Source organism: Notamacropus eugenii, chromosome 1 (assembly GCF_028372415.1).
Source record: "Notamacropus eugenii isolate mMacEug1 chromosome 1, mMacEug1.pri_v2, whole genome shotgun sequence".
In the NCBI taxonomy this organism is placed as follows: domain Eukaryota; kingdom Metazoa; phylum Chordata; class Mammalia; order Diprotodontia; family Macropodidae; genus Notamacropus; species Notamacropus eugenii.
This window is the reverse complement of record NC_092872.1, coordinates 715,669,743-715,693,499: the sequence shown is the minus strand read 5'-3', so window position 1 is coordinate 715,693,499 and position 23,757 is coordinate 715,669,743. Positions and strand designations below refer to the sequence as shown.

Here is a 23,757-nt window from a genome sequence, read left to right as displayed (position 1 = left end):
AGCTATGGGGAGCTTGTTCTTACAGAGCATTTAACGGGCATACATTAAAACAAAGAGTGGGATACTGAACTTGGAGTTAGGAGAGAGGTGACAATGAATCTTGTCTCTCACATTCACTATGTGATTACTGTTGTTGTCCAGTCATTCAGCTCTGTCCAACTCTACCTGACCCCATGGACCATCGTAGCATGCCAGGTCCTTGTATCTTCCACTATCTCCCAAAGTCTGTCCAAGCTCATGTTCATTGTTTCCATCACACTATCTATCTCATTCTCTCTCGTCACCTTCTCCTTTTGCCTTCAATTTTTCCCAACATTAGGGTCTTTTCCAATCAATCCTCTCTCTCATTATGTGGTCAAAGTATTTAAGCTTCAGTATTTGACCTTCCAGTGAATAGTATAAATTAATTTAAATATTGACTGGTTTGATCTCCTTACTGTCCAAGGGATTCTTAAAAGTCTTCTCCAGCACCCAATTTGAAAATGTTGATTTTGCAGCACTCAGCTTTCCTTATAGTCCAACTCTCACAGTCATACATTGAGACTGGAAAAGCCATAGTTTTGACTACACAGGCCTTCATCAGCAAGGTGATTTGTCTGCTTTTTAGTACACCGTCCAGATTTACCATAGCTTTCAGTCCAAGGAGCAAGTATGTTTTAATTTCAAGGTTTCAGTGGCCATCTGCAGTGATCTTTAAGCACAAGAATATAAAAACTGACACTGTTACCATTTCTTCCCTATTTGCCAGGTCGTGATGGCACCAGTGGCCAAAATCTTAGGGGGTTTTTTTAATGTTAAACTTCCTGCCAGCTTTGACATTCTCCTTTTTCACCCTCATCAAGAGGTTTCTTAATTCTTCCTCATTTTCTGTCATCAGAGTAATATCATCTACATCAGTTGCTCTATGTTCAGTTCTAACTGTTGCTTCTTGACCCACATACAGGTTCTTCAAGGGACAAGTAAGATGACCTGGTGCTTCCATCTCTTTGAGGACTCACCATATTTGAATGTGAACCACACAATATAGTCAATGAAGCAGAAGTAAATGTTTGGTTTTTTTTTTCTTTTTCTCGGACTCCATTGCTTTCTCCATAATCTAGCAAATGTTAGGAATTTGTTCTCTGTATTAGCAAGCACCCTGACATACACAGGAGGGCCTGCCGTGCAGGTTCTTAGATGTGCTTTTCTAAAGGGAAAGCAACTTTTGAGGGGTCAACAATCTGCTTTAATCAAGCACATATATCATTCACTTAGTTCAAGGGAAAAAGGTCAGCACCCTGAACTTCAGAGAAAATACAAACAGGGAAATAAAGATCAACAGACAGGGCTTCCAGCTCTCTAACCAGAAGCAATACATACATCACAGATCAACAGACAGATCCAGCTGTCTGACCATTACATACATACAGAGTTATCAGAGAGAGAGGCACCAACATCTGAGTTTTCGAAGCTGGGAGGCTCCTTAGTAGCTTCCCAGAGTGTCATCTGGTCAAAGGAACACTTCTAATGAGTAAGCTCCAAAACAAAACCTCACCTCAGAGTATACATACACTTTTCAGAGCCAGAGGCCATCACAACCTTGAGAACCAGTGCCTCATTAGAAATTAACAAAAGGTGGGGACCTTCCCTAATCAATTTCCCTTAAAAGGCAGGCCCATTAATGGGTGGGGAAGATCTTTAACTCGCATTAACATAATTAATATTACAATCTCTCATTCTTCTGCCTCTTCAAAAACTAGCTTGGATGTCTGATAATTCTTGGTTTACATATTGCTGAAACCTCACATAATCTTACTGATATGTGAAATAAATGTGATTGTTCATTAATTTGAACATTCTTTGTGATTATATGTCATTTAGAAAATGGGAAAAATAATAACTTTAGTATCTAAGTCAGAGGGTTGTTGCAAGTCTCAAATGAAATAATGTAGGTCAAAACCCTTTGCAAGTACAAAATAAGCTTGACCTCAAAGAAGAAATATGAGAAGACTCTCCATCCTACTCTTTTGCAGAAGTGTGTGTGTGGTAGTGGTGGTGGGGACATTGCATATACTGTTAGATCTTTTTCAATGTATTGATCAATTTTACTGATTTTTTTCTCTGCTTCCTCTTTTTCTTTATTAAAAAGTCTTGGTTGTATTAATCAACCAACAAATCAATAAACATTTAGTAAGCACTTACAATGTGCCAGGCACTGTGCTAAAGTCTGGGATATAAATATGAAAGGACACAGGGGGAAACTAAAGTGGTTTAAAAATAAAATCTATCAATAGAAATTCATTTTAAAAGTAACTACAACTTTTTGTGAATGAAGACAGTTGATGGGTATATCTTGGTCAAAATTACCAAGGACTTGACTCAGTGTGCATTTGCCTCAGTTACACAACATTATGCTTGGATAGGATGGTTTATTGACTTGCTCAGGGTAGGAAGCTGTTTCTTCCATATTCTTCTTCTAAGTCAGCAGGATGCATTCTTGAATTGCATCCCCAGTAATGGGAATAATTCACATTGGGCCATCCTTCTCAAACCCCATCACTATTGCCCAATACTATTGAAAAACATGTCAATCCAATCCCACAAGAGTTTGTTAAATGCGTATTTGAAGGATATAATTCAAGTGCCTGGGATATGAAGATAAAGGGGGGAAATCAGTCCCTACCTTCAAGGAGTTTACGTACCATTAAGCGAAAAACTCTATCCAAACAGATAAGTATATATATGATTTAGGGTTTATAAGGTTTTCTAACAGGATGTTTTAGGGTGATTATTTTGGCACAGGGTGGATTGAAGAGGGGAGAGATTAGAAACCAGGAGCCTGATTAGGAGGCTATTGTATCTATATGAGAGTTGATGAGTGCTATAATAAGGAACAGCAGTGACTGTTTGAGTAGAGACATAGGAATGGAAGTAAGAAAAATGGAAGTAGAATGAATATGACTTGGTCAAAGAATTAGTTAAGTGGGGTGAGAGAGAGGTGTCAAAGAAGTCCCTGAGTTTGTGAACTTTTGGTGACAAGGAAAATGGTGGCCCCTCAACAGAAATAGGGAAATTTGGAGAAGGGTTAGATTTAGGGAGAAATATCAGTTGTTTTCTGGTTGAGTTTGAGATGTCTATGGGACATTTAGATGAAGCCATCCAGCAAGCAGTTGGTAATACAGAGGCTCAAGAGAGATTGATCCACATATATAAGTATGGGAGCCATAAAACATATAGGCCTACAGGGCAGCAAGGTGGTGCAGTGCATAGAGCACCGACCCTGGAGTTAGGAGGACCAGAAGTCACATCTGGCCTCAGACACTGAGGCAAGTCATTTAATCTAATTGCCAACCCCCCCCCAAAAAAAAAAACATATAGTCATAGAGATGGTAATTGAATGAATTAACAAGAGAAAAATAACAAGCCCAGGACAGAGCTTTAGGGGACATCCATAAAGGGCAGAACATGGATGAAAATTAGATAAAGAAGGCTGAGAAGGATCAATGAGATAGGCAAGAGAAGAATTAGGAGATAATTCCTGCACTAAAATTCAGGGAGTAAAGAGTAGCTAGGAAGAGGGAGCAGTTCATAATATCAAATACCGCAAAGCTGTCAAGATGGGTGTTGGTTTTAACCATGAAGAGATAGATGGTAACATTAAGGGAGCAATTTCAGTTGAGTGGTAAGGTTAGAAGCCAGTTAACAAGGGGTTGAAAAGTGAGTAGGAGGAGAGAATGGGGAGGCAAGGAGTGTAGGCAGCTTTTTCTAGGAGTAATAATAGCTGACATTTATATAAAACTTGAAAGTTTGCAAAGCTTACTTTACACACATTATAATATTTGAGCCTCATAAAAGCCCTATGAAGTATTCTGGTATTTTTAGACCCATTTTACAGATAAATAAACTGAGGCTCAGACTTACCCATGGTCCAGTAGTAAAGAGGAGAGGCAGGATCTGAATTGAGATCTTCTTGGCTCTGAGTCTAGCATCCTTTCCATTATCCCATCCTGCCTCTGTGTAGTCTGTGACCGAGGTGCCCTTTGTACCTGGACTGAAATACGAATTACTGACTCACTACTGACCCTTAGCAAGTGTCCCTTACGAAGTGATTCTCATCTATTAAGTGGAAGAAGTGCCCACTCATGAGGGTTTTGTATATTTGTAAGATGAGTGAAATAATATGTAAAGCGCTTGGCAAATCAAATAAGGATTTATCATTCTATTGATGTATTTGGTATCCTAAGAATTCACTACCTATGTAGCCATTTCTAAAATTCACTCATTGACTCTTTCATATGCCTGATTAAGTCTGTCCTATTTATTATGATTTTTCATACACTGCAACTATGATAACCTGGTGAAAATAAAAGACATATTTAAGGGGAAAAAGTTCCTAACAGTATAGCAGGTGAAACAAGAAGATAATTTTCCCCCACACTCAAAGAAGATGAGAGAATAAGAGGGTTTAACCTGTTGGCAGTTCCTCTAATCAGTTGGCAGTGCCTTCGGCCAGTCCTCTGGTGATGATGAATATTCAAGCTGGCAAGAATCTTGGACTACATGGAGTTCCACCTTTGATCCCTTCCTAGATCAAAAGCTCTGACGTTCCTCTGTCTGATTATTCCAACCATTCCTTCCTTCCCTACTCTTCATCCTTCTTAAACTATTCTTTGGCTTGATCAAGACTGCCTGTCCTGTGTCCCACAATATTTACTCTGTCTATTATCCCGACTCTGACTTCACATCCTTCCCTTCCCACTCTCTGCCCTATAGTTTACTAGTTCAATTCCACATTGTCCTCTCTAGAATCCTTCACCCCTGCTTCCGTCAATACTTAGCACTTGCCAAACCTCAGCCTTGCCTTACTCCCAGCATCCTCCTCCTCCACTTGTAATCATATGCTGCTGAACAGAGCTGGAGGAAGCACCTTGATGGTGTTCACTGGATTCATTCCAAATTGATGCGCTTCAGCTTCCACAGGGTCGGCACTGAAGTCAGGCAATCCTTTTATTCTTCCCTATTTGATGTCCAGTCTCCCTCCCCAGAGAAAGGATCAGAAACCTCTTCTCAAGTCTCGCTCATCTCCCATTTCCACTGTCTTAGCTGAGAACCTTGTTTCTTCACTAAGAAAATCTGGGCCATAGTCCTTGAGCTCCCTCTTCTCCCTTTTGCTTCATTTCTTTTTGTTAAGTCAATTTTATTTTATTTCCAGTTTCAAATTCTCACCTTCTTCCCAACCATTCATTAAGAAGGCAAGAAATATAAAGACTTCCTTCATCTCAAAACACCTTGACATCATTACCGGACTTTTCCTTTCCCCTACAGGGAGGCCCCTTCTCTATGCTAAGAATAACTTTTCTACATACACTCTGAATTATGCCCCTTAGCCATTTCATCCAGTAGATTTCCCTTCATTCTCTCCTCTCTTCTCTTTTTCTCTCCCCGCTTCTTTCTTTTTTCTCTCTCCCTCTCTCCATTCTTTCTGTCTCTCTGTCTCCCTGTCTCCCTCCATTTCTCCACTCTCTCTTCCTTTCTTCTGTCTCTTTTTCTCTCCTGATCTACTGGTTTCTTCCCTATAGCCTTCAAACATGCCCAAGTCTTTCCCATTTAAAAAAAGAATCCTTTCCAGTGCACCAAGCAACCTCCTTGACCTGCCCAAGATCACACAGGTAGTGAGGGAGACTGGATGAGAATTCGGATCTGCTGGCTCCCAGGTCAGTGCTTCTAGCAGGCTGAGACTTTCCATAGTCAGGGAGACTAGTTCTCAATATGTTTAGAGCAAACTCAAAGCCTTCTTAGCCAGACTTTGTATGCTTGAGGACTAGTCGTCTTCCTCCTCTCCAACCACACCCGACCCCACTCCCTACCTCACACCACTTTAGAGATTCCTTTACTTTATTAGAGGACATGTTAATAGTAATGATACTGCCTTATCTTGGCATGGTCCAGCGGCAAGAGCATCGATATCCCATAAACTCCTTTGCTCATCCCCATAACCCGGCAAAGCAGGAGGGGAGTGAATATTAAAATTCCTGTTTGATGGGTGAGACTACTGAGACAGAGAAATGAAGTGATCCACACAAAGTCACACAGTGATCTAGTAGCAGAGCTGGCTGACTCCCTCTTGACTCCAAACCTTGGGGTCTCCTACAAAGGGGTCTGAGCTTGAGTGCGCAGGGCACTCAGCACCAGAGGAGGAAAGCAGGGGCGGGACTTCTGCTCCCACCCCCCCACCCTAGCACATCTTCTCCCTTCCTCCTGCCAGCCTTGGCTAGCTATTACCTCTAGGACTTCATTTGTGGTGGGGGCTCCAAGGGCTCCCTTAACTAGCCAGTCCTTCCACACTCGCACTGGTCCTGCACCCCCTTCTCAGACTTCAGGTGTGGCTTCAGCCGGAACTAGCGACCTCATTTTCAAATAGACTGGAGTGGAAAAGGGTGAAAGGGTAGTGCTAGTGTGTTTGGGTTTGCACGACCACACCCCAAGGAGTTCAGGGCTACTCCCAAACCCCCAAATGTAATTCACTATTTCTCAGTCTACGGAATTGCTTCTGTAATAAAAAAGTAAAGGACAAATCCTCTGATCATCCCAACTCCCCGTTAATAAGTTACTTATTCAAATCTAACAAATAGGCTAGAGATTTTGTGGAATGATAGCTGCATTTAGGCACTTCCTTCTCTGGTCTCTAGTTTCCTCATCTGTAAAATGTAGGAGTTGTTTGGTATCCAAGATATACACAAAACTAACAGATGTGTATGTGTATTTATAACCAAAAGCCATTCCCCAATAGATAAATGGTAAAGGATATAAACAAACACTTCTCAAAAGAATTACGAACTATTGACAATCGCATGAGAGAACGCTCCAAATCCCCAATAATAAAAGAAATGGAAATCAAAACAACCTTGAGATTGCACCTCCGGCCCTGCAAATCGATAAAGATGACAAAAGATAGAAATAGTCAATGCTGTAGGGGCAGTGGCTCATTGTCGGTAGAACTATGAATCGATATGACCACTTTGGAAAGCACTTTAGAATTACAGAAATAAAGTAACTAAAATGTCTATACCAGGAATGAGGGAGCCTTCAGCCTCGAGATCACATGTGGCTCTCTAGATCTGCAAGTGCAGCCCTAGCCCAAGTATAGACCCTCATTTATAAAAAGAAAGTTCCTATATACACCAATACATTGGCAGCAGTACTTTTTGTGACAGCAAAGAACTGGAAACAAGACAGATGTCCATCAATGAGAGAATGGCTAAGCCACTCTAACTAAAGTGGTTACATGAATGTAATGAAATATTACTGTACTTTAAGAAATGAATAATATGATGAATATAGAGAAGTTAGAAAAGATTGACATGAACTGATACAGAGAGAGCCAAGAAAACAATACACACAGTGACTTTAGCATTGTAAAAGGAATGAACAAATTAGTGGAGAGTAAATGTCATAGAACTGCAAAAAAGTTTGGCCCCATAGAAGAGATATAATACCCCCACCCCTCTCCTTTGCAGAAATGGAAAGTTCAAGGGTGTGGTACATTGCATTTATTATCAGATTATTTCATATATTGATTTTTTTCCCTCTTCTTTTTAAAAATGTGTTTACCTAATGTGATTGTTCTCTGGGAAGAAAGATACTAGAAGACATTCTGGTGACGTAAAAATCAAAAGATGCCAATAATTTTTTTAATGTGAGAGTTGGCTTAGATGATCTGTGAAATGCTCTCCAACTGATATAATACTCAGCCTCAGTTTCCCCATCAAATGGGGTTAAATTTTCCATAGTTGATTAATATGGTAAGTTTAATAGCTTCTTTCAATATGCAAAGGGATGTAGCATGGAAAAGAGATTAGACTTGTTTGCTTGGAAATGAGGGAAGAACTAGGAAACAATGGTTGGTATGTACAAAGAAGGCTTGATGTCAGGGAAGATTTCCTAACCATGAGAAAGCCATATCTCATGCCTTTGCCCTCCCTAGAGAGCTTCGAGCAATGGGTGGGTTGACCACTGGTCAGGGATGTTTCAGAGATGTTTCCCATTCAGGTAAGGATTAACCTCAATGATTTCTGGAGTCCATGGTTTTGAATTAAAAAGGAATAAACAAGCAAATACTTTTGTGTCTTTTTCAGATTTATCTGAAATTTCATTCTCTTATTTTTCCCTCTGTATAGTTATAGGTAAAATGTTCATAGTTTTGGTTCTTCAGAATTTACCTTGCTTTACATCACTTTACATAGATCTTCAAATATTTCCTTGTATGATTCACGGTCATTTTTAATAGCACCTCAATATTTCAGTAAGGCTACTAAGTGGCCTTGGAGTCAAGAAGGCCTTGGGTTCAAATATTGCTCTATCACATATTAACTTTATGAAGATGGGCAGATCATTTAACTTCAATGTCTCAAGCAACTTTCTAGGACTATAGACAAAAGTTACATTTCTACATTAGCAGAGGGAGTTTTCACACCACGAATTTTCCCCCAAAATGATGAAATCACACATCCAGACCAAAAAAAACCCCCAAAAAACCCATTCCTTCCATTACTATATCATAATTTATTCCAACCGTTGGATAACATTAGTTCTTACCATTTGGAAGAAGGTATTGCAAATACATCACTTTTGAATATTTTCTATCCAGATAGGTTCCCCTTTTCCCCTTTAAGCTTTGAGGATAAAGTGCTAGCTACAGAATCATTGGTCAAATGTGTAATTGGATTTTCAACTGTTGCTTCTCAAAAACTTTTCTTGATCTGCTCTCTCACCAACAAGCAGTGGATTTGTTTCCTTATCTCTCTGCCAAAACTGAATTTAATCATCTGTTGGCTACTTTTGCCATTCTAGTGAGTATCTTTAGACTGGCTTGATTTGTACTTTTTTATTACAGAACTCCAACATTTTTGTTCATATTGTTATTAACAATTTGTCCGCATATTGTCCGTTCGCATCCTTTGAGCAACCTTCATTGGGGAATTTGCATTACTAGTATCAGAGAGCCACCAGTTCCATAGACAGGCTTGGAGATATTGTGATTTGGTTCCAGACCACCACAATAGAGTGAATATTGCAATAAAAGAAATCACACGAATTTTTTGGTTTCCCAATTCATATAAAGGCTGTGTTTACACTATACTGTAGCCCATGAGTATGCAATAGTATTATGTCTAGAAAAAAAATGAGCACAACTTAATTTTAAAGTAACTTTATTGCTAAAAAATGCTGACCATCATTTGAGCCTTCGGCAAGTCCTCATCTTTTTGCTGGTGGAGGATGTAGTCTCAATGTTGATTGAATACCTTTGACAATTTATCAATTGGGGAATGACTTGTATTCTTATAAGTTTGATCCAGTTCTCTGTATATAATTGAAAAGTGAGGCCTTTATCAGAGAAATGTGCTTTACATGTTTTTTTTTTTTTCTGTTTTCTGCTTTCCTTCTACTCTTGCCTAGATTGGTCTTGTTTGTACAAAAGCTTTTTAACTTAATGTAATCAAAATCATCCATTTTATGTCCCATGATGCTCCTTATCTCCTGTTTGGTCACGAACTCTTCCCCTATCTGTAGATCTGGCAGGTAAATTATGTCACGCTTCCCTGATTTGTACTTATCGCCTTTTATGTCTAAAATATATACAAATTTGAGATGTTAGATGCTGCTCTGTACCTAGAGTCTGCCAATCTGCTTTCCAGTTTTCCCAGCAGTTTTTGTTAAATAGTGAGTTTTGCCCCAAAGTCTGGATCTTTGGGTTTATCAAATACTAGATTATTGCCGCCATATAATATTTATTTTTTATTATTATTATATCTAATAATCTATTCCACTGATCCACCACCATTTCTTAGCCAGTACCATAAAGTTATTGACGCAATGCATGGCAACTGTATCTTGCAATGTCTGGGACTGCTACTTTTTGTCTTTCTTCTAAACAATTCTGCACTTGGCGAAAGTTAACGAAGAAGAGCTCTGGGTCCTATTGGCTCCATAGAGCCCAGAGCGCCTCTGCGGGCCGATTGCTTTGGCCTGGGAGAATCGATGATTGCCGGAGGCGGATAGATTGCTCCTGCCTAGTCCGCCACTCGCGCCGGGTCGCGCGACTAGAAGCGGGAGTTTCAACGGGCGGGGGTGTCTCCGCTCCTGTACCGTCCGCCACCGGGCTCGCTGGGTGTTCCTGCGCCGTCTAGACAGAATCGGAGAGAGCGCCGCCATGTCCGAGGCCTATTTCCCTGTGGAGTCGGGGGCTCTGGGGCCCGAGGAGAACTTCCTGTCCCTTGACGACATCCTGATGTCGCACGAGAAGTTACCTGCCCGCACCGAGACGCTCCTGCCCCGCCTGGGAGGCCTCTTTTTGGAGCGCAGCAGCAGCGGAGGCAGCGGCGGAGAAAGCGAGCCCGGCATCCCGGAGGTAACGCCCCCGACCCACGTCCTGCAAAAACTACAATTCCCTGCAGGTCCAAGTGTGCCGTGAGGGACGTCCTTCTGGCTTTGTACCGCACGGAATGCTGGGAGTTGTAGTTAAGGGCGGAGGGGAGCGTCGCGCATGCTCGGTGGGTGGGGAGCGCGCGGCTTTTGCGGCGCTTGCGCACAGTCGTTTCTCGCCTACCTTGTCTCCTTAATCATCGATTTCACGGCGTCAATTTATATTGCGTTCGAACTGGGGTTCATTTTGTGGTTGTTGTCCAGTCGTGTCTGTGCTGTCCGACTGGCAAAGACACTGGGGTGGTTTGCCATTTCCTTCCCCAGATCATTCTACAGATGAGGAAACTGAGGCAGACAGAGTGCAGTGACTTGCCCAAGGTCACACCGCTTAGTTAAGTGTCCGAGGTTAAAGAAATATTTCCTTTAAAAAAGATCCCAAGCGTTCTTTACTTTAAAAAAATATGTTGTATTTCAGAATAATTGGTTGCCCGTGTCACCTATTTAAAAACTTTATTTTGAGAAATAGTCCGTAAGTTTGCCAGGCCACGTGCGGGAAAGTCAGCTTATTGTCGCGCGTGCCAGGCGCGATGCAGAGGTGGTCTGTGAGGTGCAGGGGAAGGAGGAACCCCACTGCTGCGTGCTTGGGGTCCCCCTTCTCTGTCAGTCAGACTGGGTTTTCCTGGTCTCTCTTGCGGAAGCCTCTCCAGCATTTCTTCGCTCTTGAGGACGGCGGCGACCTGGCTGCGGGCCACCCGAGTTCAGATGCAGCCTCCGACGCCGGCGGCGTGGCCCCAGCAAGTCACTGCGCCTCCCTTTGCCTCAGTTCCCTCCTGTGTAAAGTGGGGTGCTGTGAGGGTCCGAGGGGGTGATGATCGCGCTTGTGCTGAGGTAGCACGGCGCCTGGTGTGTAAGTATAGTGTGTGAAGGTTACATTATTATTAAGCTAGGTAGAACTGTCCCTCCGTCTTTGGAGCCTCCTTCGGTCTGTGGAGACGCCCACCGGCCCCGGCCCCCAGGTCTGCAGGCCTGGGGTCACCCCCAGCCCTTCCCTCCCCCTCCTGGCTGGGCCCAGCCCATCCCCTCGGCCCATCGATGCTGCCTCTCCCAGCGTCCTGCTCCTTGCTCCCTTTTCTCTCCTCGGGCACAGGGTCTTAGCTGGGGCTTCCTGATGTCTCCCTGGGATACTTCTGAACCGGTCCGGCTGCGTCCGGTGTCCCTCTGTGTGAGCAGCCTCTCAGCGAAGTAGCTGCCTTGGGTGTTGTCTGTCCTCGTCAGCCCATGCACCCAGCACCGGGGTTCTCCCTATGGTCCTCTCGTCCGTCCGCAGTAGACCTTTCAAACCCATTCCACCCTTGTGCTCGTCACTGGCCCCGCCAGCCTCAGCCCGCGCTCGGAACCCTCAAGATGTGCGCCCCACTTCTTACCCTCCGTCCTCTGCCCTTGTCCCTCTTGGTACCTTTAAACCTCACCTGCACCATAGAGCCCTTTGCATCCGGGCGTCTTTGGAGAGCTCCCTTGTTTCTTCCTGTTGGAGTTGTTTGTCTTTGTGTCTTTTGTTGGTCGCTCGTCCTGCTTTTTAATACCCATCACTTTCCAGAGACATCCCTGCTACCAGGAGGATAAGTAGAGGCCAGCAGATTAAAGCAAAGCACTGACCCGTCAGACACATGCCTCCTGTCCATCACCCCGCTGCCAATAGGTGGGAAGCACGCTTCTCCAGCAAGGGCTTCAGGGCTGGCATTCATCACTTCCTTGATTAGAATTCTGTCTTGTTTCTTCTTCACGTTCTTGTGATTGTTTCCCTGAGTTCTTCATGTTTGCTGTTTCTCTTGACCAGACGTTATTCTGTAACTGCTTTTTACCACAATTTGTTCAGCCATTCCCCAGTTGATAGCAAAATAGTAACTATTTAAAAAAGTGCACCTATAAATATATATTTTTTCTTCTATTTCCCTCTATCTTTGACTTCCCTGGAGCATATGCCTGGTAGCAGTATCACTCTTCAGACTGTTCAATATGGCATTGGTCACAATTCCTCCTCCATCTTTAGCTGTGGTGTTCCCCAACAGACAGAAGTTCTACTTGGATCACTTTGGGAAGCAGGATTTGGGGACAGGACTCCCGGTCTTGGTCAGAGGCAGATTGGGGTCCTCAACCCTCTTCTAGCTTTGATAAGTTGTGCAACTTTAAGGAAGTCAGGTACCCTCTGAGAATAGATGACCTTTAAGAATGTAGGCAATTATGTTTAATATGAGATGGCCTAGGCCCTAGAGAGGAGCCCAGAGGTCCCTTCCATCTCTGAGATTGTGACTGAGTCCATTCTGGGCTTGCTAGACATCTGCTCATTTCTCTAACTGTGAGACCTTGGGTAAATCTGTCTCTGGGCCTCACTTTCTTCCTCAAAATACTGTGTTAGGCTGGTTAATCTTTGAGGTCTCTTTCTACTAGGACATTCTATGATATGATGATTTAGCCTTTTTTATAGCTCTTTCATGCCACTTAGCTGTAATATACAATTTCTCGTAGATCTCTGGATATCTGCTTCCTTGCTAGGCCTCTGTCAGACTATCAGACATCAGCACACAAAGTCTGTCCAGATTCCCCAGTTTGCGTCCTCTCCCTTTTGAAATTACTCCATCTATATTTTACACTTATTGGTATAGCTGTTGTATCCTTCCAATAGAACATGAGCTTCTTGGGGGCAGACCCTTGGCCCAGTGCTTTGCACTTAAGACATTTTTGTTGAATTAGGCACTTTGTATAAATCAGGACCTTTATTATACAGTAAGACCAGATTAAGGGTGTCTTAAGTCTGAGGCCTTGCAGCTCCCTGAAAAGACTATGCCACAGAATCACAATTTTCAGGGCACTGAGGGATCAATTCTCAAGATAATCTGAAGAAGGAAGATGCCAAATGAATGTAAAAATCTGCCATGACTATCAAAAGTGTGATTGTCAATATAATAGTAACGGCAAACTGGCTCATGTGCCTACTCTCTCATCTCCACAAATCTTTAGAGAATAATTTTCATACCTGTTGAGAGCATCCTTAATGAAATTATGAGTCACCACCTGAAAAAGGTCCGGTTCCAGAAGGAAAACTTGCAGGAATGTCATAGTCAAATCTCAAAGCTCCCAAGTTAAGGAGAAAATATTGGAAGCAACAAGAAAAAAAATTTAAATATCATGGAACTACCATAAGGATTACAAGACCTAGCAGCTCCTATGTTGAAGGACCATAGGTCTTGGAATACTGTACTCTGTGGAGCAAAAGAGCTGGGGTCACGACCAAAGTAACTTACCCAGCAAATTGAAGTATAATCCTGAATGAAAACAAATGGACATTTAACCAACTCAGTGACTTTCAGGTTTTTGTGACAAAAACCCAGAACTTAAGGGAAAATTTATTTATATAACAGGAGAAATATAAGGTAAATGTTAAAGACCAATTATAAGGGACGCAATGAAGTCAAATTGTTTTCTTTGTATATGTGAAAATATTAGCATTACTCCTATGATTGTGATCATTATTCAAGTGGTTTAAAAGAAAGGCATGGGCTGAACTGAGTATGATGGGGTGATTCTAAAAAAAAACTGTAGAGAGAGATAAAAAGGAGTAATTATCTCATATAAATGAGGCATAAGGAAAAAATGCGGAAGAAGCTAGTGGGAGGAGGGCAGGTAGTGCTGGAACTTCACTCTCATCAGGAATAGGTTAAAGAGGGATACATATCTAGAAAGGTATGAAAGTCTAAATTCAGAAAGAAATAAGACGTCAAGGAGGTAAGGTGTGGGGGATAAGGGAGGGACTCTTAGGGAGGTGGGTCAGTTAAGGAGTAAGAAGGCAGGCTAGCAAGTAGAAGTACAGCCAAGGCATGAGGAGGAGTAGGGTGAATAAGGTGAGAAAGACAGTGGGGGAAAATAGGAAGGACAAAAACACAAGTAAATTGCAGCTTAGAACGTGAATGGGATAAATTTACCCGTAAAATGGAAACGAATGTCAGACTAAAAATTTGAATTCAATAATATGTTGCTTTCAGAAAACGTTATAAAAATGGGAGATACACAAAGATAAAATAAAGAGCAGGAGTAGAATTTGTTATGTCAAAAAAGCAGGGATAGTAATCATAATTTCAGACAAAGTTAAAGTTAAAATAGATTTAATCAAAAGTGAAAAATCGAGAAACTACACTGTGGCAGCAATATTATTCAGATTGTTTTAGACCATTTAAAATACCTAGACAGTATAAAATATCTGCCAAAACAGATATAGGAACTATATGAACATAGACCTAAAACACTTTTTGTACAAGTAAATTCAGATCTAAATAGTTGAAGTAATAATTGTTGTTCATGGATAGGTAAAGCCAATATAGTTTTTTAAATGACAATTTTACTTAACTAATCTATTTATTCAATGTCATCCCAATTAAGTTACAAAAAATTATTTTACTGAGAAAAAATTATAACAGAGTTCATTCAGAAGAACAAAAGATCAGTAACTTCAAATAAACCAGGGCAAAAAGATATAGAGGATGTAGATTCAGCAGTGTCAGCCCTTAATCTATATTATAAGGTGAGAGCATTGTCAAAGTGAAAAAAGGATAATTTCTATTATTTTAAATTAAAATTGCCTTGTATAAATAAAACCTATGTAGCCAAGAAGAAATACAGAAAATTGAGGAAGAAAAACTTACATAGACAGTCTCTCAGATAGGATGTGATTGGGTTGGAATATTGCTGTGGCGTGGAAAGTGATGAGCTAGTTGATTTAGAAAAACACTGGAAAGACTTGGACTTACGAAGGAAGATGCTAGAATGGAATGACAGAAGGAATTAAACCCAGTATGATCTTACATATATGTGTATGAGTTTATATATGTGCATATTTATAGGTACCTATGTATACATATATATATCCATGCTTAATTGCAGCTTAATTTAGGGTGGTGGGTAGAGGGAGGTGAAAAATAATAAAGTAAAAAGTGAGCAGCAGAGAAAAAAGAAAACCAGCAAGGAAGCAGAGAAAACTGGGCAGCTTTGAAAACTATGTGTGATATTTATAAGTTTTCGTGAGATGGAAATTTATTATTTTATATTGTATCCTCTCTTTCTACTGTGTACGTAACAGTGCTTTTTTTCTCATTTTGTATTAAAGTTTAAAATTTTAAAAAAAATTATGAGAAGGGAATGGATAGGGTTTTGCACAGTATGTTCTACAGCAGATCATGTCTTTACAATCACACAATTGACTGAAAGGGGCCAAGAATTTGAGACTCCATTGCACTTACTATTTCTTGACTTTTTTAAAGTATTTGATTTAGTGGATCAAAATGCCACCCTCAGTGCCCCAAAACTATCATCTACCATGCAGATGTTAAAAAAAAAAGTAAAAGAGTCATTGGTAGACAGAACAACAGAGATTACTTTGTCAAGTGCTTCTGTGAGAGGCATAAAAGAAGGGGATAAGCGTGTGTTAGAGGGGTGTGCTATTGTCCTGGAGAGCCTTCATTGTAGAGTTTGGAAGAGGGATTCGGTACAGAATGTAAGTGCTCCTGCTTATAACTCCAAACACAACAGGGTCTCCAAAATGAGCTTGTTGATCAATTAAAACCCTGTATCCAGTCAGTCAACATGATTATTTTGTGTGCCAGGCTCAGTGCAAAAACATGCAGACCTTACATTCTAATGGGAGGGACAACATGCAAAAAACTGTCCATGCACAACGTATGCAATGTGAATGGAGGGTGCTCCCAGAAGGAAGGCACAAACAAGGCAGACAAAGTGGATGGATAATGTCTGTTATCCAGACTACCATATTCAGTGTGATGCATATTCCGGGGAACTGGTCATCATCAATACCTGTACCTTTGATAGACATGAGGTCTCTAGTGCCAGTTTTTATTAAATCTCAAAACTGTCCAAGACTTTTGGGACCCTCTCCAGATATACTGTGGAGAGACAGTGAACCAAGCAAATAATTGAGAAGGAGGAAGAAAGTTGGAACGTGTTTGGGAAATTGTGCAGTGCTTTTAATGACCAAACCCATCTTTTAAAGCTAGTAATGCTGTGTAACTGGATCTCAGAGGGATTAAAATTGTGGCTCACCACAAGGGCATAGAGAGCTGGGTGGGGGCACAGATAGGTGGAAGCACACTACCTTATATGAACAGACCTGAGGGAAGGCCCCTCCAACCCTTTGGGTGGAAGGAAGGAATTCCTGCTTTATGGAAGATGTGAACAAGAGCTCCCAAGGGTTCAGAGGCTTAGGTTTCATCGTGTGCTGTTAGAGGGCACGTCCGTATGTTCAAAGATCTCTTCAAATTTAAGGTGCCTGCTGATACATGGTGTGCATCAATATAATTATTTAATATAATATGAAATTGGTACCATTTAGTTTAAGGAATAATACAAGTCAACTCTCTGTTGTAGAGTTGTTTTAAGTGGGTGGGAGGTTGTACGGTCACACTGAGGGAAGAAATCATCAGTCCATGGGGCTTGTCAGTAAAACAAATGGACACAGTCAGGAGACAGATCGCCTGCCTAGGGTTTTCGCATTTGCACTATTTATTGAACACTATCAGAAAAGACTGTAAGAACATTTAGATTAGCTCCAAGATGGACTCACTTGGTAGATTTGATTTATGCTAAAATTTTCCCTTTTACGCAAGTTTTGTTTCCAGCCTCTTTTGATATATTTATCAATTTTCTTTCTCCGGTTTGTTGTGAAAATTATTTCAGTCCCCTCAGTTCACTTTTCAGAAAATGACTACAGAATTCTCTGCTATTGACAGCCATTCAGTGATAAAGGCCAGGCTTAACTGGTGCTTGGTTTCTCTTTTATATTGTATGCATTTTGTATTTGACTTGTCTGTTTTTTGAATCTTTGCCTTTATTTTCTTATCTAGGGCTCAAAATTGGAAATCCCTCTGTGGCTGGCAAAAGGACTTTATGACAACAAAAGACGAATCCTTTCTGTGGAGCTCCCCAAGATTTATAAAGAGGGGTGGAGGACAGTGTTCAGTGCTGATGCCAACGTGGTTGACCTCCATAAAATGGGCCCTCACTACTATGCCTTTGGTTCTCAGCTCCTGCATTTTGACAGTCCAGAGAACCCAGATGTGTCTCTTTCACTCTTACAGGCAAGTAACTGAGATGAAGTCTTAGAGGTTGGGTTTCTGCTGGTCCTTTGCTTCAGGAGTAAAGAAAGATGTAAGAATAGTCAGGAATCAAGTAAACATTCTTATACTAAAAACTGTGAAATTAATATTGATCCCTGGTCCAAAATAGACTATCCATTCTAGCTATACCATAAAACCTACCAAGAGCTGGCAGAGACCCACAGAAAGCCCCAGAAGAGAGGGGATGATGTCAAGTCCCAGGGACCTGTGTTTAGTCCAAGCCCAGCAGTAGAAACATGGCCTATCTGAGCACCTCAGTGGAAGCCTGTGAGCTTCTTGTTTCCTTTTCCCATCATCCTTGCTGTTGGCTAGATAACCAAAATTCTCAGCATCTAACCTTGCTAGACAGTATAATATTTTGATCGTTTTTAATAATTACTCTTATTGCTTCGTCTGTCATCTAACAAACCAACCTTCCCACTTGCTTCTTGGGACTGAAGCAGCCCTTCTCTGACTCGGGATGAGCAGTTGGCCAGACACACATTTGTTCCTGAGGACTGTGCTGACATCACCAGACAGACTGAAGGATAAACAAAGATGTTTTGTCTGACAAGGTGCTACCATATATAAATTAAAGATGCTATTTTTATTGCTAGTAGTAAACAAAAATGGCTTTGTCTGATTTTAATTCGGAGAACATTAGTGCACAGAAATTGGAAAGAAAGAACATAGCAATGGGGAAAATTCAGGCTTATGAGATTGCTTTGAAAAGAGGAAAATCCCTCTTTCTAGGTCTTTAGAAGTAGGCTTCTTACTTTGATTTTTTTTTTCCAGTGAGTTTTCTGTCTCGATTATTTTTTTTATGTTGCTTCGTCTAAACTCTGATAGCCACCTGTTGGCAGAGATGTATGACCATTACATTGAATAAGAAACCCAGGGCTGTTATTTCTTGTTGAAAGCCCCCATCTGTAAAATTAGGGGATTAGACTAGGTGATATCAAATTCATCCGTTAGCAAGCATTTATTAGGAGGCTGCTAGGAGCCACATACTGGAGACACAAAGACAGAAATAAAACTAGCTCTGCCCTCAAGGCTCTTCCCCTTTATCTGGGGAGATGATGCGCACATATATAAGTAGAGGCAGCTGGGGGTGCACTAGAAGAGACAGTTTGAACCTACCTCAGAATCAGCTGGATGAGACCTTGGGGCAGTCATTCAGTCTCAGCCTCAGTTTCCTCATCTGCAGAATAGTCATGGTAAGAGTGCCTACCTCATGGGGTTGTTGTGCGGATCAAATGAGATCAAATGGAAAACACTTTGCATACCTTAAAATACTGCGAACACTAGCTATTATTGTAAATAGAATAAATCCCAGTGACTAAGGGAGAAGGGTGCTGGCAGTCGGTGAGATCAGCAGTGACTTGGTGGTGCTTGAGTGTAGTCTTAAAGAATTAATGAGGCAGCAGTGAGGAGGAAATGCATTCCAGGCTTGGGGGGGGGGTGGCCACTGCAAAGGCACAGAAATGGGGGAGGGGGGAGAGAGTGTGTGTGTGTGTGTGTATGTGTGTGTATGTTTGCATTTGTATGTGCATATGCACTCCCCTACATGCATTAGAAAGAAGGCCATTTGAGCTGAACCAGAGCCAGGAAAGGGAGGCTGAGAGGATAGGTCAGGAGCAGTTTAAGAAAAGCAGAAAAATTTGCATCTTATCCTCGAGGCAGTAGGGAGCCTGGGAAGTTTATTGAGTGTAACAGTGATGTGGGCAGATCTACATTTAAGGAACACAAACCACTTTGACAGCTATTTGAGGGATGTTGTTCATAGGCCCGAAGGGCTGCAGGGATAAATTTTAGGGTGTCACTTGAATAGAAGAAAAATTACATCTTTATTTTCACTAACCTCTAACTAGCATTTATCATTTCCTTCAGTTACTTAAAAACATTATTATGATAAGGGATCTGCAGATTTCAGCAGCCTGGAATAGGGAGTGGAGAGATTCAAAGCTGAGGGACCAATTAGAAAGTTATCGTAATAGTTCAGGTGACTACACCAAGGTGCAGGATTTCTAAAGAGTGACAGATGGAGATGTAAACAGTCCAGTACTGAAACTGATTACAGGAATCAAGGTGGCACAGTGGATAGAGCACTGGGCCTGGAGTTAGGGAGATCTGAAGTCAGATCTCAGACACTGACTAGCTATGTAGGGACTAATAGTTAACTTCTGTTTGCCTCAGTAAAATGAGGATAATGTAGCACCTACCTCATGGGTTTGTTATGGGGATCAAGGGAGATAATATTGTGGAGTGTTTAGCACAGTTACTGGCACATAGTAGGTACTATGTACATGCTACCAATTATTATTGATTGGATATGTGAGGTGAGAGAGGGAGGAGTCTAGGATAACACTGAAGTTCCGTAGCGCTGAAATAAGGCAGTTCAGAAGATAGGTAGACTTGTAAGGGAAAGACAGTGAGTTCTGTTTTGGTCATGTTGAGTTCCAGATGTCCATGGTTCATCCATTTTTGATGTGTCCATAGGCAGTGTGTGGGACAAGAGCTCAGGACAGAGACTGGGACTGGGTATATAGAACTAGTGCTCATCTAAGTAGAGATGATGGTTAAATCCATAGAAGCTGATGAAGTCATCAGGAGAGAGAAGAGAGAAGATAAGAGGACTCCGCATTTAGGGAGCCAGCAAAGCAGACTGAGAAGGAGGAGGAGAAGACCCAGGAAAGAGCAGAAGGAGAGCATGTATCTTAGGAGGGTCAGGTGCTACAGAGAAGTCGAGAGGAGAATGAGAAAAGAGCATCAGATTTAAGACTTTAACTTGGGAAGTTTGGAAAGATCAGTTTCAGTTGAGAGTGCTAGGGTCAGGAGCCAGATCAGAAAGGCTCCTTGTAATTCAAAATGCTATGATTCCCCTAACAAGATAGCAGCAAAGGCAAGGTTACATCCTAAAGCTGAAGTCCTGCTCCCAAGCACAAAAGCAAAAACTTGGACTAATTAGATCTCATGTATCTCTACTTGAAAATTTTATGGGTAGGTGACTCTTGGTCATTAGCTCAGAAATCTCAAGGAAAGTAGATCTGAGTTTGAGGCAATATTCACTTTTTCCTCCATTCCATTTGGGTGGTTTAACATTCATGTGAAAAGTAGAAGTGGTTTTTTTCACAATCTAGCTCAGCGATGACTGTGATTGCCTCCTCCCTTAGACATTTATTGGCCGTTTTCGGCGCATCATGGACTCCTCTCAGAATGCCTACAATGAAGACACCTCCGGCCTGGTAGCTCGGCTGGATGAGCTGGAGCGGGGCTTGTTTCAAACAGGCCAGAAAGGATTGAATGACTTTCAGAGCTGGGAGAAGGGTCAAGCTTCTCAGATCACAGCTTCTAGCCTGGTTCAGAATTACAAGAAGAGAAAATTCACTGACTTGGAAAGCTGAAAGCCTGAAGACATGGTGGCTAACTGGGACACTTTTAGATGTTTACTAAAGATGAGACTGACTGATCTTTTAAAGCATCTTCTCCCATTTTATCAATTGTTTTTTGAAATGCATTCTGGAGTGGGATGGTTCTGTTGGGAAAAGATGGTTTGGGAGGGAACAAACGTTAGCCATGCAGGCCTTCCACAGCATGGGAGTTATCTCTCAGTTGTTTGGCAGCACAAATTTACTTGTTCTGAGAGTTTGCAGTAACCTTCATGGATGCCTGAACAAAAAGCCTTCCCGAGTAAGGATCCTAACGTTTCACACTACTTAGCATAGCATTCAAATTAGAATTCTAAGCACTTGTGCAAAGGGTTTGAAATACTCTCAAGTCCCCAGGTCCAGAAGGTACAGCTGTGGATGGGTACAAATCATACCTATGTTGGAAGAACTCAATGCAGGTGCCTGAAGGTAATTTTCTTGCATTCCTCATTTTATTGAAAGAAAGGCAATACCACCAACATGCCTGACTTTTCTAGCTTGGAGAGATCTCTTATTGCTTATTTGATTTCCATGATCATTAGAATGGTAACTAAAAAGAGTAAGGGGAGAAACAGAGAAATGGGATTTTTTTTTTTCAATTAGCAATATTACTTTATATGCTGCAAGGAGAGGTTTTTCAGGCTTGAATTCAGCTAAATGTCAGCCTCCTAAAGGGGCGATGCCCATATCCGCTTCTTTTGAATCCAAGAGGCTTTTAGAGCACCCTCCTATTTATTCCATTCTCTTTTTAGAAAGATGTCACAAAGTCATTTGATAGTGGCAAAATAGTTGTTAAAAGGCGTTTTTACCAGTCTTGATTACATCTGGGAATCAAACTAGAACAAAGAGCTTTATTGAAAAAGCTCACCCTAACAAATGTTCAGTGTGGAGAGACCTTGTGCCTCTCTTCTTACACTCCCCCCAGTAAACAGCTCACCATGATTACCTATTGTCCCAGGTTAGTTTTCAGTATGGAAGACAGTTGTTTTCAGTATGGAGAGAAACTCCCCCTGAAGAGACTGTCAGAAACATCCCCCATGTCCCCCATCTCTCACCCCACCTGAACAAGACTGACCTGTCCCTGAATACACTAGAATGGTACCAGAACTAGCTAACCTTTATCACCTAGAATCCTAGATGAGGAATGATCCCAGAGTTTTCCAACGTAAAAAGAAATTTGAGCATCCAGATTTTGAAATTCCATGCTAAGTTGCAGGTCAGAATTGGAGTGTTGTGAATATGCCTTTGTCTTTTAGAACCAAGCTGATCTTTTTACAAGTTTGATTTTAGGACTGAATAAATGACCCCCATTCCTGCCCCAAGAAGACTATTATTGCCTAACCACAGTGCTGTGTATTTTCATGCTCAGAGAATTATCGGAGGATTTGGTCTTTTACCCCATTGAACAATAACCCCCACCCAGTCCCCTTTTCTGCCTCTGCTTTTCTGCCTTCCACCACTCAGGAGGGGCAGGTGTTCTATTTGTTGTAGTGAGAAATAGACTGTGCTGATGGGGCTGAAACTGGATATTTTTGGCTCAAAAACTAGACCAGGGAGTCACCACAACATGCAATACCCGGAGCAAGCAATCCCTACAACCACTTGTGTTCAGCATCAGTTTCTGAATTGCTACAATGTTTTTCACTCTTCAGTTTTTTAATTGTACCAGGACCCTGTCCCTAGAATGGGTAGGGATGCCTATACTGCTTTTATCCATAGCTTTTCACATTTTTAACGGTCAGTTTTTAACATTTGTAATAAGCTTGTAAACACACTGTCATTACAATCCTTTTGTCATCTGTAAACTTTCCCCAGCTCCAGCCAAACTGCACTCCATAGCCTGTCTTTTATATTAACTTTTAGTCCCATCCAAGAGGCAAAGTCATCCAATTGACTTAAATTCCAAATTGCTGCTGAAACCAAGAAGGGAGTTGAATATTATTTTAAAATTAAATACTTTAATTATGCAGGTAATTGGAACGTGACTGTGCCACAATGTGTGTGCCGGTCAGTATTCCCTACAGAACATGGCCCCTGATAGGGCAGTAGTGAAGGTGCACAGTTAGGAGCACATGGTTGAGTTAATTTACTCATGGGTGAGATGGCACGAGAGAGCATTGATCTGTTTAATATCTCTATGGCAAATTGGTTGCTCCCACCCTTTGAAATCTAACCTCCTTTACAAACAAGCTCTGGTTTATTGAGTTAAGTATGCACCTGCAAATCTCCTAGTTCACCATGAGAGAAGCATGATGGAATCAGAGTGGGAAGTAAGATTTCTGGGATGGCATTAATTTGAGAGTTCCCTCTGAGCCTACACTTCCAATATGACTCTCTGCCATGTTCTCCCAAAAGTTAGCCACTGGTGGAAAACTTGGAGTCCTCTCAACATATCATGAGGGGGCTGATAGCCCCCCCTGCAGGACCAAATGGGCAAATGTTTGTAAAGCCCTCGGCGCAGTACTAGCACATACACAGCACTTCATAAATGTTGGTTCCCTCCCTGCCCCAGGATTCATTGTTGATTGCATGTCGCCCTTGCTTCCACCCTTTCCACTGCCCTGTGCACGTTGCTTATCTTCCACACTCAGCAATGAACGTTTGTTGACCACGATGACGTTAACCATAACAAGGAAAACTGAAGTTTTCTGGTTTGGGAGTTGTAGTTATATTTCTGGAAACTGGAATATTTTGACTTAAAGATCAGCGTTAATGCAGAACATCATGATCATGGTTTATCTGTGATAATAACTTGACTAGCAGAGTTA

The 23,757-nt window shown here is 41.6% G+C and overlaps 1 protein-coding gene and 1 long non-coding RNA gene across 3 annotated transcripts in view; both read left to right on the top strand.

Moving 5' to 3' along the window:
• LOC140521534 (uncharacterized) overlaps positions 1-1,418 on the top strand; it is a 98,207-nt gene extending 96,789 nt beyond the window's left edge. For both annotated transcript variants that reach the window (XR_011972965.1, XR_011972966.1), the window contains one exon: positions 944-1,418. This is a non-coding gene — a long non-coding RNA (uncharacterized lncRNA). The remainder of the gene's footprint in view (positions 1-943) is intronic.
• An 8,370-nt stretch (positions 1,419-9,788) lies between these two features.
• GINS3 (GINS complex subunit 3) lies at positions 9,789-22,319 on the top strand. Its single transcript, XM_072636663.1, is given in 4 exon segments — positions 9,789-10,073; positions 10,076-10,387; positions 17,310-17,543; positions 20,735-22,319. Coding segments are annotated over 4 exon segments (975 nt in total). The 5' UTR covers positions 9,789-9,875; the 3' UTR covers positions 20,966-22,319.
• Positions 22,320-23,757: the final 1,438 nt, after the last annotated feature.